General features: G+C 41.1%; 1 protein-coding gene across 1 annotated transcript in view; it reads right to left on the bottom strand.

Moving 5' to 3' along the window:
- lekr1 (Leucine-, glutamate- and lysine-rich protein 1) overlaps window positions 1-13,321 on the bottom strand; it is a gene marked incomplete at both ends in the record, with an annotated part of 195,365 nt that overhangs the window by 82,067 nt on the left and 99,977 nt on the right. The window contains one exon of the mRNA XM_080429093.1: window positions 11,805-11,956. Coding sequence (XP_080285219.1) covers window positions 11,805-11,956 — 152 coding nt within the window. The remainder of the gene's footprint in view (window positions 1-11,804; window positions 11,957-13,321) is intronic.

Raw genomic sequence — 13,321 nt, 5'->3', positions numbered from 1 at the left:
AGCCAGCTACTACTTTACTAAAGACTGATGAATTAATTAGCATAGCCTATTCAACTCCTTTGAGCACTGTCTTTCAAACATATACACTAAATTTCATCTAATCTGGGTCGCCTCAGTGTGGCTGCAGAGTTCATTAATCTAATAATGTAATTTAAAAGGATCCCTGGCTAATAAGCCAAATATGCCTTAATACATTATAATTGCCCTCTAACAAATTCGTTTTATTTAAAACATCTTAAGTATTTTATTTATTTTAGAAATAGTTCATCTTTTACTGAAGGGGGACAACGCCCGTCACAGGTTGATGATGTCATTTGTCCTATGGAATGCATATGCTAATGAAACATATTTAAAATATTGTTTTGATGTTCATACTAACCGTAGGGAGTATTAAGTTGTTTTTTATGAGGACATGCTAATAACATTCCATAGGGCTGGACCACACATGGCACAACACATCATCAACTGAATAAAAGATGAACTATTTCTAAAATAAATGAAATATTTAAAATGTTTTTAATTTTACATAGAGGGCAATTATAATGCATTAAGCCATACTCATTAGCCAGGGATCCTTTTAATAATTTACTCTTTTTTCAACTGCTGACATCGTCGGTAGGGGGGTCCTCTAGGTAAACTGTGTAGTATGGGCCTATCATCAATCAAATAAACATGTTTACATTATTGAACTGACAAACATTTAAACGGATAGTAAAATGCAGGCAAGAGCCCAAAGTGGTTCCCAATAGCCTGAGAGGACTTTCGGGTGCACCATTGGTCGGTAAACCATTGGTTCTCAAAGTAGGGTCCGGCGACCCCCAGGGGTCCTTGGGGGGGTTCCAGGGGGTCCCCAGCAAAATATGTTAATATAGCATTACAATAATTTTAACCACTTTAACCTTTTATACTTTGGCTATTCAAAAATAGCAGATCTACAAGCTCACCGAGCACGGCACCGAGTGCCGCGCTATGAGCTTGTAGATCTGCTATTTTTGAAATATTTTTTGGAAAATATGTATTGTTTAAAGCGAACATTTGTAACTCAAATCTTTGGTTCTGAGATGGGGTTCAGCAGCCAAATACATAATAATTTTGGGGGTCCTTGACATGAAAAAGTTTGAGAACCACTGGGGGAACTGAATGAGAGGGGGTGGGGGGGGGAGGCGAGGGAGGCTTGCATAGTGCGACTACCACTGAAGAAGCAGGGACGCATAACAGACTAGGGTTACATGATGCGCCACGATGTGTGTGTGTGTGTGTGCGCGTGCGTGCTCTCCTCTTTATGTTTTTATTGGATTTTGTGAGGCTCCTGTTCCCATCAAGCCCGAGGAAGCCGTGAGAAAGGTATGAGTAATTTGTCAAAACCGCTCCGCATATCGCGGTGTAGCACCGCATTTGGTTACGAATTATGTCCTGTCCTGTCCTGTCCTGTCCTGCCACCACTGCAATGGACAGGTCACAGAATCGGATGAGTAATGAATGCACTGTAACAGTGGACCACGTGCCCCAGCCGTGACAACATAAACAAACTATATTGGAGTGGATTTTCTTGCTATGCTGTACAGTACATACAGGGCAACAAAACAGATGAAAAAGAGGTAGCTGGCAAGACCCAGTTGAGTCTGTTAACCCTGTTAATGAATGAAATGTGATATATGGACAAGGGATGAACATAACGTTAGGTCAGACTTTTATTTGATCTCGTCAAATAAAAGTGGCCAGGTCAAGGCATTAAATGCCAGGCCCGCATTTTTGTCCCAGTCCAGCCTTGCTGAAAGACACATGCATTAGGATAGGCCATTATGGGTAATGTCACTGATTATTCAGGCTATACCTGATGTAATGACATGACAATAAGACATTGTCTAATAACTTCTGCTTTTCACAAATAAAACTACATTGCTGCCTACATGTATGTTTACAAATACATGATTTATATAGATCACAATGGGGACAGTTGGGAGGAGGCCAGGCAGTGTCTAGGGAGAACACTGGCCACCATTACTGGCCACCCTCCCTCTGGAATGCAATCCCCGACCACCTCAAAAATACCTCTTCCTAGTTAAAATGTCTCCCCAACCCATGCTTAACCTTTTATCTTTTTAATCTAGCCACTCATCTTTTATGGTTTTTACTTCTTAATAAAGTTGGTTCCTTCCTTTTCTTCATGTAAAGCAACTTTGGGTACTTAGAAAAGCGCTATATAAATCTGAGCTATTATTATTATTATTAAAAAAAACATATATTTCATATTTCATCAACTACATTTATTTTATTTTTTAACGAGGGGCCGAATACAAGCAGTGACAACACAGACATGTGTGTGGGGAGGAATCATTTGGCATAACGACTACATTGGGGAGAAAAAAGGGGAGAAAAATATTCGACTCTAAATTTAAAGAAGAAAGAAAAAAGTTGACATAATGTTGATAGACAACATATCAAATATTCACCTATACTGACATGCACAGAATAGGGACGCCAGGTTGAAAGTGGTTAAGTGTGTCTGTGGGTTTTTATAAATATTTAACCAGTGAACATATTAACCAGCACCTGTGACTAAATAATAACTACATTGGACCCATTGGAACACAGGTTCTTTAATAGTTTTAGACATACAATGTTGACGCCTTACAGCGACAGTATAATTGGTATTGGTATTACTATAATCAATACTATATAATGCATAATAACAGTAACTAGAAAAAGTGCTCCTCGGAGCACAGGTCTCCGCCAGGTCAGGTTAGTTATTGTGGCCTCCTGGTGGCGCTATAATAGGCCAATGTGAAAAGGGTGGCATTTCTTCCTCGGCCTAGTGGGAATGTGCGTGCAAATTTTCACGGAAATCGCACGCCACGTTCATGATTTCAGACATTTTGTTCAAAACGGACCAATCCTGCAAACTTTGGAATTCAACCTTAGCCAATCAGGATGGAATATGAAATATCGGACAGATGCGTCTTAATCACATGACTATAGAGATACTGTGTACCGATTTGCGTGATGTTTGGATAAAATCTGAAGGATTAATATCCAAAAATGTATTTGACATAAGTCGGCCTCCTGGTGGCGCTGTAAAAAGCAGATGTGAAAAATGCAGTGCAGATGTTTTTCCTTGGCCTCTAGAGAGTAGGCGTGCAAAGTTTCACGCAGATCGGTGCAGTTATAGTTCAAAATGCAAATCGGCCTGTTATAGCGCCACCATGAGGCTGATGTGAAAAGTTTTAAGTGCCATTTCTTCCTCGGCCTAGTGGGAATGTGCGTGTGCAATTTTATGGAAATGGCAAGCTGCGTTCATGATTTGAGGCAGTTTGTTGAAAACGGACCAATCCTGCAAACTTTGGATGGTAACCTTAGCCAATGAGGATGGAATATGGGAAAGCGGACTGATCAGGGTTGATCACATGACTATAGAGATACTGTGTACCGATTTGCATGAGGTTTGGTTAAAAACTGTAGGAGTCATGGGAAAAAATGGGTTTTGCACAAATCGGCCTCCTGGTGGCGCTATAACAGGCCCATGTGAAAAATTTGAGGCAGAGGTTCTGAATTGGCATCCAGGGAGTGTGTGTGCACAGTTTCGCAACGACCGGGCCAACGGTGCCGGAGATTTGGTGGTAACACACAGACAGGACGGACGGACACACGGACACACGGACGGACGGACGGACAGGGGCGAAAACATACTCTCTCGGCATGCCTTTCGGCCTGGCGGAGACAATAATGTAAGGCAGTGTGTGAGCGAGCGTTCACTGAGCTGTGTGGGTGTCTGGGGTTACAAGTGTGGGTGGTGGAGTGTAATGAAAATGTGTGTGTGTTGCGTACTGACAGTGTTGTCTGACTGTGAAGGTCTTTCAGAACAGAAGAGCTGGGAACAGTGGCCGCAACTCTGCACTCTCAAAGCAATCCACCAATGTCAGCCTGACTCTCTCTCGCTCTCTCTCTCTCTCTCTCTCTCTCTCTATCTCTCTCTCTCTCTCTCTCTCCTTTTCAAAGTGTCTGTCTCCCTCCTTCTCTCCTCTTTCATTCGTTGTCTTTCTCTCGCTCCTGGCAGGAAGTAAGGGGGCAGCAATACACAGATAATTGCTTTCTGGTCACTGTGACATGGCTAGGGCCACAGGGGGGAGAGCAACACACACACACACACACACACAGATACTCACACGAAAACACACACCCTCAAACAAAAATGGTTGTATAAATACTTGAGGGAGCAGAACGGCTTTGCAGTAAAAGAAAACCAGCCTGTCCAACTTTACAGGGTTGTTATATTGTAAGTCTCAACACACAAATTCACACTCGCAAATCCACTCTCACGCACTCCAACACACAGACCGTCTACACACACACACACACACACACACACACACACACACACACACACACACACACACACACACACACACACACACACACACACACACACACACACACACACACACACACACACACACACACACACACACACACACACACACACACACACACACACACACGTCTGGTGCAGGTTTTGCATAAAGAGTGAGTCGACATGTGATATAAGGAGCTAACTGTATGTCAGGTCGACCTCACAACACTGGGGCCAGTTCATTTACAGACAACACACACACACACACACGCACACGTACGCACAAACACAGTCGCTGGTGGGGTTGACACATATGCAACGCTGGGTTATACATTGTAATTTTCTGTGTAGACTACACAATAAAAATGTGGTAAAAACGCTGAGAGAGTAAATATCCTCCATTCTCACACTGTCTGATTCTCTGTGTACTTTCCCATACGGTACATCACATGATTATTTATTCAGCAACTCAGGACCTCATTCGACCTGGATTTTCAGCCCGTTTCATGTCTGTGATAAACACTGTAATAACTTCATAACCACATGGGGGAGAGAAAAACTCATCCAAAGACACAATAAAGGAGAAAAGATTTATGCTTGTGCTAGCTTAAATATGGATTTGAGCTTGTTGCGAATGACTTTAATGCAGTTGTTTTCTAGCTTTTTGTGCCCAAGGCACAGCAATGGGTAAGACAAAATATCCTGTATTTATAGCAAAAACAGGGGGGGTTATGTTCACTTACACATGCCCAATATAGGGATGCCAGGTTGAAAGTTATGTTGTAGTTAAAATACAACATAATAATACAAATATTTAGGGTAGAGAAGTTGTCTCTGTATTGGGAAATGAGAGCACGCAAAATACTGATATGATGATCAAATAAAAAAAATATTCGGAACATTTTGTATAATTATACTGTAGCCTATATATTGCAATAATAATGTGTGAAATCCCAAGGTACACCTGGACTCGTCTCATGGCACCAGTGCCTGGACACACCGTCTGCTTCAATGCGTACCATGAAGCCAATAAATAATGATGTATGGGGAAAGCTTTCCATATCGTTGCGTTCGGGCAAAAACCTCCTATCTCCATGTTTTGACTTTTTGTGTTTTTTTTCATAAACGAATGCACTACTTGATCAAATTACAGCACCACACACAAGTATCACAAGATCTACAGATCTACAAGCCTCGAAACACGTTTTGCTGTTTTTGAATTTGAATCATTTAAAGTAACAGTTTTAGACATAATGAGGTTTCGACGATATGCCAGCCGTTAATCTAGAATAGATGCTCAAAGTCCGAATACAAAACAACAAACAAGTCCGAATACAAAACAAATCACAGGTTTACTGGTGTAAAGAAAAGGGTCATATTCATCATTTGCAGTTTTTGTGAGAAAAGGAGGATAAATAGAGGAAGAGCAATAACAGGGACAAAAAGACAGAATACAGAGATACACACGCAGTAAAATCCTGAAAGTGAGCATATGGGTCCATTTGTTCATTTGTACACATTCCGAGTTAAATTGAGGCATTCCTTGCTAAAGTACCAATTTCTTAAGGATGCTATTATAAGGCATTGGCTGAATTCTGTTCAGTATCTGTGATATTTGGCAATCGCCATATACAGTATGGAGGAGTTGATGCTTCCTGTATCCGTGATCTGTATCCTGGAATACTTGTTGTTGAGTTTCCCAGGTTTGTGCATCTACCATTGTTTGTGTTCAAGAATGTCTTGTTAAATGTGAATGCAAATAAAGATGGTGTGTGTGGTGTGTGTGTGTGTGTGTGTGTGTGTGTGTGTGTGTGTGTGTGTGTGTGTTGTAACAAAGGGACAGTTACACATTCAGTCTAAGACAAAAGTTAGAAGAGGACAACGCTAATGAGAATGTGTGAGAATGTAACATGACATTTTGTACTCTTCACCTGCATGCGTGCACACACACGCACGCACACACAGCCTTAATCATGGGTACCGCTGTGATCTTTCACCTTTTAGCGAGCGTTATCCTTGTATTTACTTTTCTCTCACCCTCCCACACTCTTTTATTCTCTCTAGCTGTAATCTTCCACACCACTTGCGGCAATGCAATGCAATTCTCTCTCTCTCTCTTCTCTCTCTCTCTCTCTCTCTCTCTCTCTCTCTCTCACTCTCTCTCTCTCTCTCTCTCTCTCTCTCTCTCTCTCTCTCTCTCTCTCTCTCTCTCTCTCTCTCTCTCTCTCTCTCTCTCTCTCTCTCTCTCTCTCTCTCTCTCTCTCTCTCTCTCTCTCTCTCTCTCTCTCTCTCTCTCTCTCTCTCCTTTCTTTCTAGCCTTCGCAGTTTGAGGCTAACCGCAAGACGCTGACAGACAGGTAGCAGAGTTTTAATTGTGGCTGACGCCCATATCAGTTAGGAGTCATTCACGGGTGAGTGGGAGGGTGTGTGTGTGTGGGAGGGAATATTGTTTTGCATCTGTAGGCGTACAGTGTGTGTGTGTGTGTGTGTGTGTGTGTGTGCGTGCGTGTGTGTGTGTGTGTGTGTGTGTGTGTGTGTAGTCGCATGTGAGTGTGTTTATATGCATTTGTCTGTGAACTGCTGTGGGAGAACTGTTTGCCTCTGCATGAGTGAATGCGCGTGTGTGTGTGTGTGTGTGTGTGTGTGTGTGTGTGTGTGTGTGTGTGTGTGTGTGTCTGTGTGTGTTTCTATGTTTACACTTCAGATGGCACCACCTCTCCTTCCTGTTACAATTGCTCAGATGTGTGTATGTTTGTGCATGTGTGTGCGTGTGCGTGTGTGTGTGTGTGTGTGTGTGTGTGTGTGTGTGTTGGCCTGCCATAAAACTCACATTGAACAAACACATAAAGACAGCGCACCAATACAAACACAGCAGTACTACCTGTTCCACCAAGAGAACACACACACACACACACACACACACACACACACGCTTGGCAGCTGTGTGGTGTGAGCTGAGCGTGTGGTGGGGAGAGGACAACACCCATGAGGTGAGTTTGAGGTTAGCACTGACTCTGACCTTTACTGCAAACCAAACACATGCACACACACACACACACACACACACACACGCACAGAGAGAGCTTTAAATATGCATTTCCTAGCCTGCCCTCCCTTTAAAATGAACACGCACACCCCACTGATTGACGCGCACGCATGCACACACACTGTGTGTATACTGTACATACACACATGCACGGGCGCACGCACGCACACTGTATATAAATGCACGGTCCACTCTTGCCTATAAACTCCATTTGAAAATCATATGAGAGATGATAGAGCAATAATATATACACCCCGGCGCGCACATGTTAGGACGAGTCCCTTCCTAATGGAGGAACAGAGCAGAGTACATGCTGCCCTCACAAAGCAGAGCGTGTTCCTCGCTGTGTTACACTAATATTTAGTTCTGCTCGCAGTTATTTACTTTACTATTTTTCACCCGCTCCCATTTCCAACATCATCTCTCATGTCAGCGCCAGAGTTCTTTGAGGATTTACTATGAAACTGAAAATTCTCTCTTTTTCTCTCTCTCTCTGTCTCTCTCTCTACTTTTCAGTAGAGAAAAGACATTGCCAATGACAGACTCTTTGTACTGTATGTGTATGTGTGTCTCTGATAGCTCTTTTCTAAAAAGAACTAAGTGCACCGTGCTGTTCCGTGTAGGGTTGCCAAACCGTCCCTTGGAATACAGAATGGTCCCTTATTTGGAAACTAAAACACGGGTTTGAACTGATAAGGCCGGGACACACTTTGTTCCTTATTTTTGGAGAATTAATCAATGACACACATCTTACAAGTTCAAACAGCTCATATAGCACATTTTCTATAATGCAGGTTGTTAACCACTTCAACCCTCTGGACTTAGTGAACTGGCTATTTTTTTGGCTAATGTTCCCCCCAGAATGTGGATGCTGGGGTTTAATGCTGCTTAATTTAACAAACTGTACATGTACTGTATACACTGAGATTTTATCTTTTTCTGGGCGTCCCTTATATGAATTTCAGGTACAGTAGTTGGCAACCCTCCGTGAAACATATTTCACAGGTTCTGAATTTGTTTCCATACACTACGGCTAGGTTTCAGATAAGGTTCTCAGAACCTAATGTGGGCCCTGCTCAGGAGGTATATAGTCAGTGGTGTAAAGTAACTAAGTACATTTACTCAAGTACTGTACTTAAGTACAATTTTGAGGTATTTTTTACTTTACAGGAGTATTTCCACTTTTCAGTACTTTTACTTCTACTCCACTACATCTCAGAGGTAAATATTGTACTTTTACTCAACTACAATTATTTGAAAACTTTAGTTACCAGTTAATTTGTAGATTATTATTACTATATATAATATATACATTTCAACCATTTGAAAATAGCCGATCCACAAGCTCACAATGCGTCGCGATGCGATGCATTGTGAGCTTGTAGATCTGCTATTTTCAAACGATTTTTACACATTTTATACATTTGAAAACTTGTGAAATGGGATATTCTGCATAATGAGTACTTTCTACTTTTGGTACTTTAAGTACATTTTGATACCAATACTTTTGCACTTTTACTCAAGTAAATTCTGAATTCCGGACTGTTTACTTGTAACAGAGTATTTCTACAATGCAGTAATTGATACTTTTACTTAAGTAAAGAATGTGAGTACTTTTCCCACCACTGTATACAGTGTACTAGACTAACCCTGAGTTCTGGGAAACCCAAAACTCTGAACGAATACTTTCAAAATGTTTCTAAAATAGTGAATACATCCGGTCTACAAGCTCACAGCGAGTCACAACATGTAGAACGGCTATTTTCATCTTTTTTAATTAGTTTGTTTTTCATGATGTACCTCCCGCTTCAGGGGTGGTTGTAATTATAATGGAAAATACACATAATATATTTAGACCTGAGGCCCATTTTTAAAAACACCTTCTAAATCCTAACCTAAGTTCTCAGAAAAAACTTTTTTATTCCAAAAATAAAAAATAAATAATCACGTTGCTATATAAACATTTAAAATGACACAGATGCTTCCCCGGATTGAAAGGTATAACAACGCATAGGTTTCCCAGGTCTAAGTGGTGGAAAAAGTACTCAAATGTTTTACTTAAGTAAAAGTATCAATGCTGCAATGTAAGAGTCTGCAATTCAAAATTTACTTGAGTAAAAGTACAAAAGTATTGGTGTAAAAATGTACTTAAAGTACCAAAAAAAGTAAAAGTACTAAAATGCTTGAAAATAGCAGATCTATCGCGACGTGTTGTGAGCTTGTAGATCGTCTATTTTCAAACAGCCTCTGTATAAAATAGGGCTAAAGTGGTTAATGTATGTTTTATAATGTAATAATTTATATCTGCAAAGTAACTAGTAACTAAAGTTTTCATATAATTGCAGTGGAGTAAAAGTACAATATTTGACTCTGAGATGTAGTGGAGTAGAAATAAAAGTATAGACAATTGGAAATACTCCGCAAGGAAAGTAAAAGTACCTCAAAATAGTACTTAAGTACAGCACTTGAGTAAATGTACTTTACACACCACTGCTAAGAACCATCACAGAACTTAACAGGTCCTGGGAGGTTGACTGGGTTAGCCTTTGTATAGTAAAAAAAAAGCCAAAAGTCTGTCCATTTGTCTGTCTCTGTTTCCATCTCTCACTGTCCAATGATTCATTGCCCCCCACACCTCCCTAACCCCCCACACCCCCCTAACCCCCCCTGGACTCCAGGCCTGATGTGATGTGTGTTGATGTTCTCTGAGAGAAGCCTAAAGCCTGATGCTTACTCCACCAGAACAACCCACGTCAGCTCGGTTGGGCTGGGCTCCGGCGGACAGACACATGTCATTGGACTGAAGCAGTGGTACACTAACAGCCAGGCAGCACTGCTGCAGAAGATGGTTAAATCCAGTGGTGGAAAAAGTACTCATATTTTTTCACTAAGTGCCAAACTTATTTCTGGCTTTATCACCCCTGTGCCAAGGCCAAAAATACATTGTAAAAAAAAAGTGCTTAGGAGCCGAGATACAGCCTTTTTCAGTAAGAAGTTAAACAAGAAGTGAATGGAGCAGCAAATCTTCAAATCATCATATCTTGGGTTCTGAACATAAAAAAAATAAATATATATATATATATATATATATATAATTGTTTTCATTTTTTTTTTTTTCATGACGTCGGCGACGTCATTGGCACTCTGGGCTTATGAAAAACGTGACGTCGGCGACGTCATTGGCACTGAATGAGTTAAGTAAAAGTACCAATACTGCAATGTAGATATATCAAATGTTATCGCAATGTATCGCGACGCATTGTGAGCTTGTAGATCGGCTATTTTCAAATGGACGGAATGTATATCGGGCTGAAGTGGTTAATCTATGTTTTGTAATAATAGTATAATAATAGTATAAAAAGTATATAAAGTAACTGGTAACTAAAGTTTCCAAATAATTGTAGTGGAGTAAAAGTACAATATTTGCCTCTGAGATATAGTGGAGTAGAAGTAAAAGTACAAACAATTGGAAATACTCCAGTACAGTAAAAAATACCTCAAACTTGAGTAAATGTACTTAGTTACTTTACACCACTGGTTGAATCAATACCCTGGATTTGACTGAGGTTTTGCCCTGTCTAGAGATATGAATGGTCACTACACATAGATTTTCAGAGGTGTATGTACCTCTGCACGTGTCTCTTCCAAACTGGTGTTTTCACTGGCTTCACTGGTAACAGAGTGAAGCTGGGCTGAATGAATGAATCAACGAAAACAATACGGGAACGTCTGACCAACGTCTGACCAATCACAGTAGTCAAACTAGTTTGGGTATAGTTACAACAATCTCGGAGACACCAAACACCCAACAAAAGCCCCAGTGGTGTAAAGTAACTAAGTACATTTACTCAAGTACTGTACTTTTACTTTACTGGAGTATTTCCAATTGTCTATACTTCTACTTCTACTCCACTACATCTCAGAGGCAAATATTGTACTTTTACTCCACTAGAATTATTTGAAAACTTTAGTTACTACAGTAGTTACTTTGCATATATAAATTATTACATTATAAAACATACATTAACCACTGCAGTCCTATTTCATACCAAGGCTATTTTATACCTAGGCTCACAACTGTGAGCTTGTAGATCTGCTATTTTCAAACATTTTAGTACTTTTACTTTTGGTACTTGAAGTACATTTTGATACCAATACTTTTGTACTTTTACTCAAGTAAATTTCTAATTCCGGACTTTTACTTGTAACAGAGTATTTCTACATTGCAGTATTGATACTTTTACTTAAGTAAAACATTTGAGTACTTTTTCCACCACTGAAAAGCCCTGATCACGCCCCACCCGAATCTCTGAATGACATCATGTTGTAGTCTGGACCCAGCCAGAATCACTGCTTAATCTGTTACGGTATGATGTTCCCATTAATGTGTGTGTGTGTGTGTTAGTTTACCTGAGAACACCTGCAGCAGCTGCTTGCTGCAGGTCTGCCAAGCCCCTCCCAGATGGCTGAGGAAACCCCGTATGTCGCTGAGCTCACTGCCAGATGTACGCAACAGAGAGAGAGTCACACCCAGTGCCTGCTGCTGCCGCACACACACACCCCTGGAACGAACACACACACAACACACAACACACACACACACACACACACACACACACACACACACACAGTATCACAGCATGAAAATATGTGTATAGAGTAACATGACCGACAGTAGCTACCTTCAGTGTTTCCCCTTGGAAATTTCATGTGGTATTTAACAAGTTAAAATAATTATAGTCACATATCCCACGATAAGTCACCTTTCAACTCCTTGGAAATTCAACCGGTAGACCAACCTGCTAATATTTGTGATCTTTGGAGATACTGTTAATATAATACTCCATTCTATGCTGCAGTGCTCTGTGTTGTCTGACAACATGGACAACTATGTTTCAGTTTCAAATGTCGTGTATTTTCATTTCAATGTAGTCAGTGTTAGGTCAGGTTCATTGTTTACCTGGTATCCTATAGTTTCAATGTACATATTGTTTGACTGCTAGATTCTTGGTTTACGGGCTGTGGTCCTAGTTTATTGAGGCACTACACCGTTCTCTCTTCATGCTATGTACATTATTATTGTGATTATTTGTTTTACCTTACTATTATTATTTACCTTGCTTATTGTAAGTTTCTCTGGATAAGAGTGCCTGCTAAGTTTCTAAATTGTAAATTGTAAAAGAGAAAGTTAGAGAGAGCAGGAGAGAAGAGAGAGAAAGAGGTAAAATGAGGACCCCTGTAATTCAGCTGTCCCTTGCTTAGAAAGGGCTCAATGACCACCCTATCAACCCCCCCTCAATGACCACCCTATCAACCCCCCCTCAATGACCACCCCATTACCCCCCAATGACCACCCCATCACCTCCACCCCCCTCAATGACCACCCCATCACCCCCTCAATGACCACCCCATTACCCCCCCAATGACCACCCCATCACCTCCACCCCCCCCAATGACCAATGAACACCCCATCACCCCCCTCAAGGGGGAAAAAAAGCACTTTGAGCAACATGATCCAGATCACCAACTCTCTCTCACACACACACACACACACACACACACACACACACACACACACACACACACACACAGACAGACAGACAGACAGACAGACAGACAGACAGACAGACAGACAGACAGACAGACAGACAGACAGAACACAGAGTACAAAGTACATACTGTACAGTACAGTACATGCACAGTCCACTTTGCCTAAATTCTGTTTGTAAATCATAATAAGGGACACACACACACACACACACACACACTGAACCCTTCCACAGCAAACACATGGAGAACTATGGGTGCCAGAATAGAACATTCTGTTAAACCAAGAACACTTCTAACAGAACACTAAGGAGAGAGAACACACACCACATAGGGACACACGGTATGTACACACAGCACGACATAGGGACAAACCACAT

This window comes from Gymnoscopelus braueri (assembly GCF_963280865.1).
Source record: "Gymnoscopelus braueri genome assembly, chromosome: 5".
NCBI classification, from domain to species: Eukaryota; Metazoa; Chordata; class Actinopteri; order Myctophiformes; family Myctophidae; genus Gymnoscopelus; species Gymnoscopelus braueri.
Note: the sequence above shows the minus strand (reverse complement) of the source record. Positions and strands in the feature narration are given on the sequence as shown.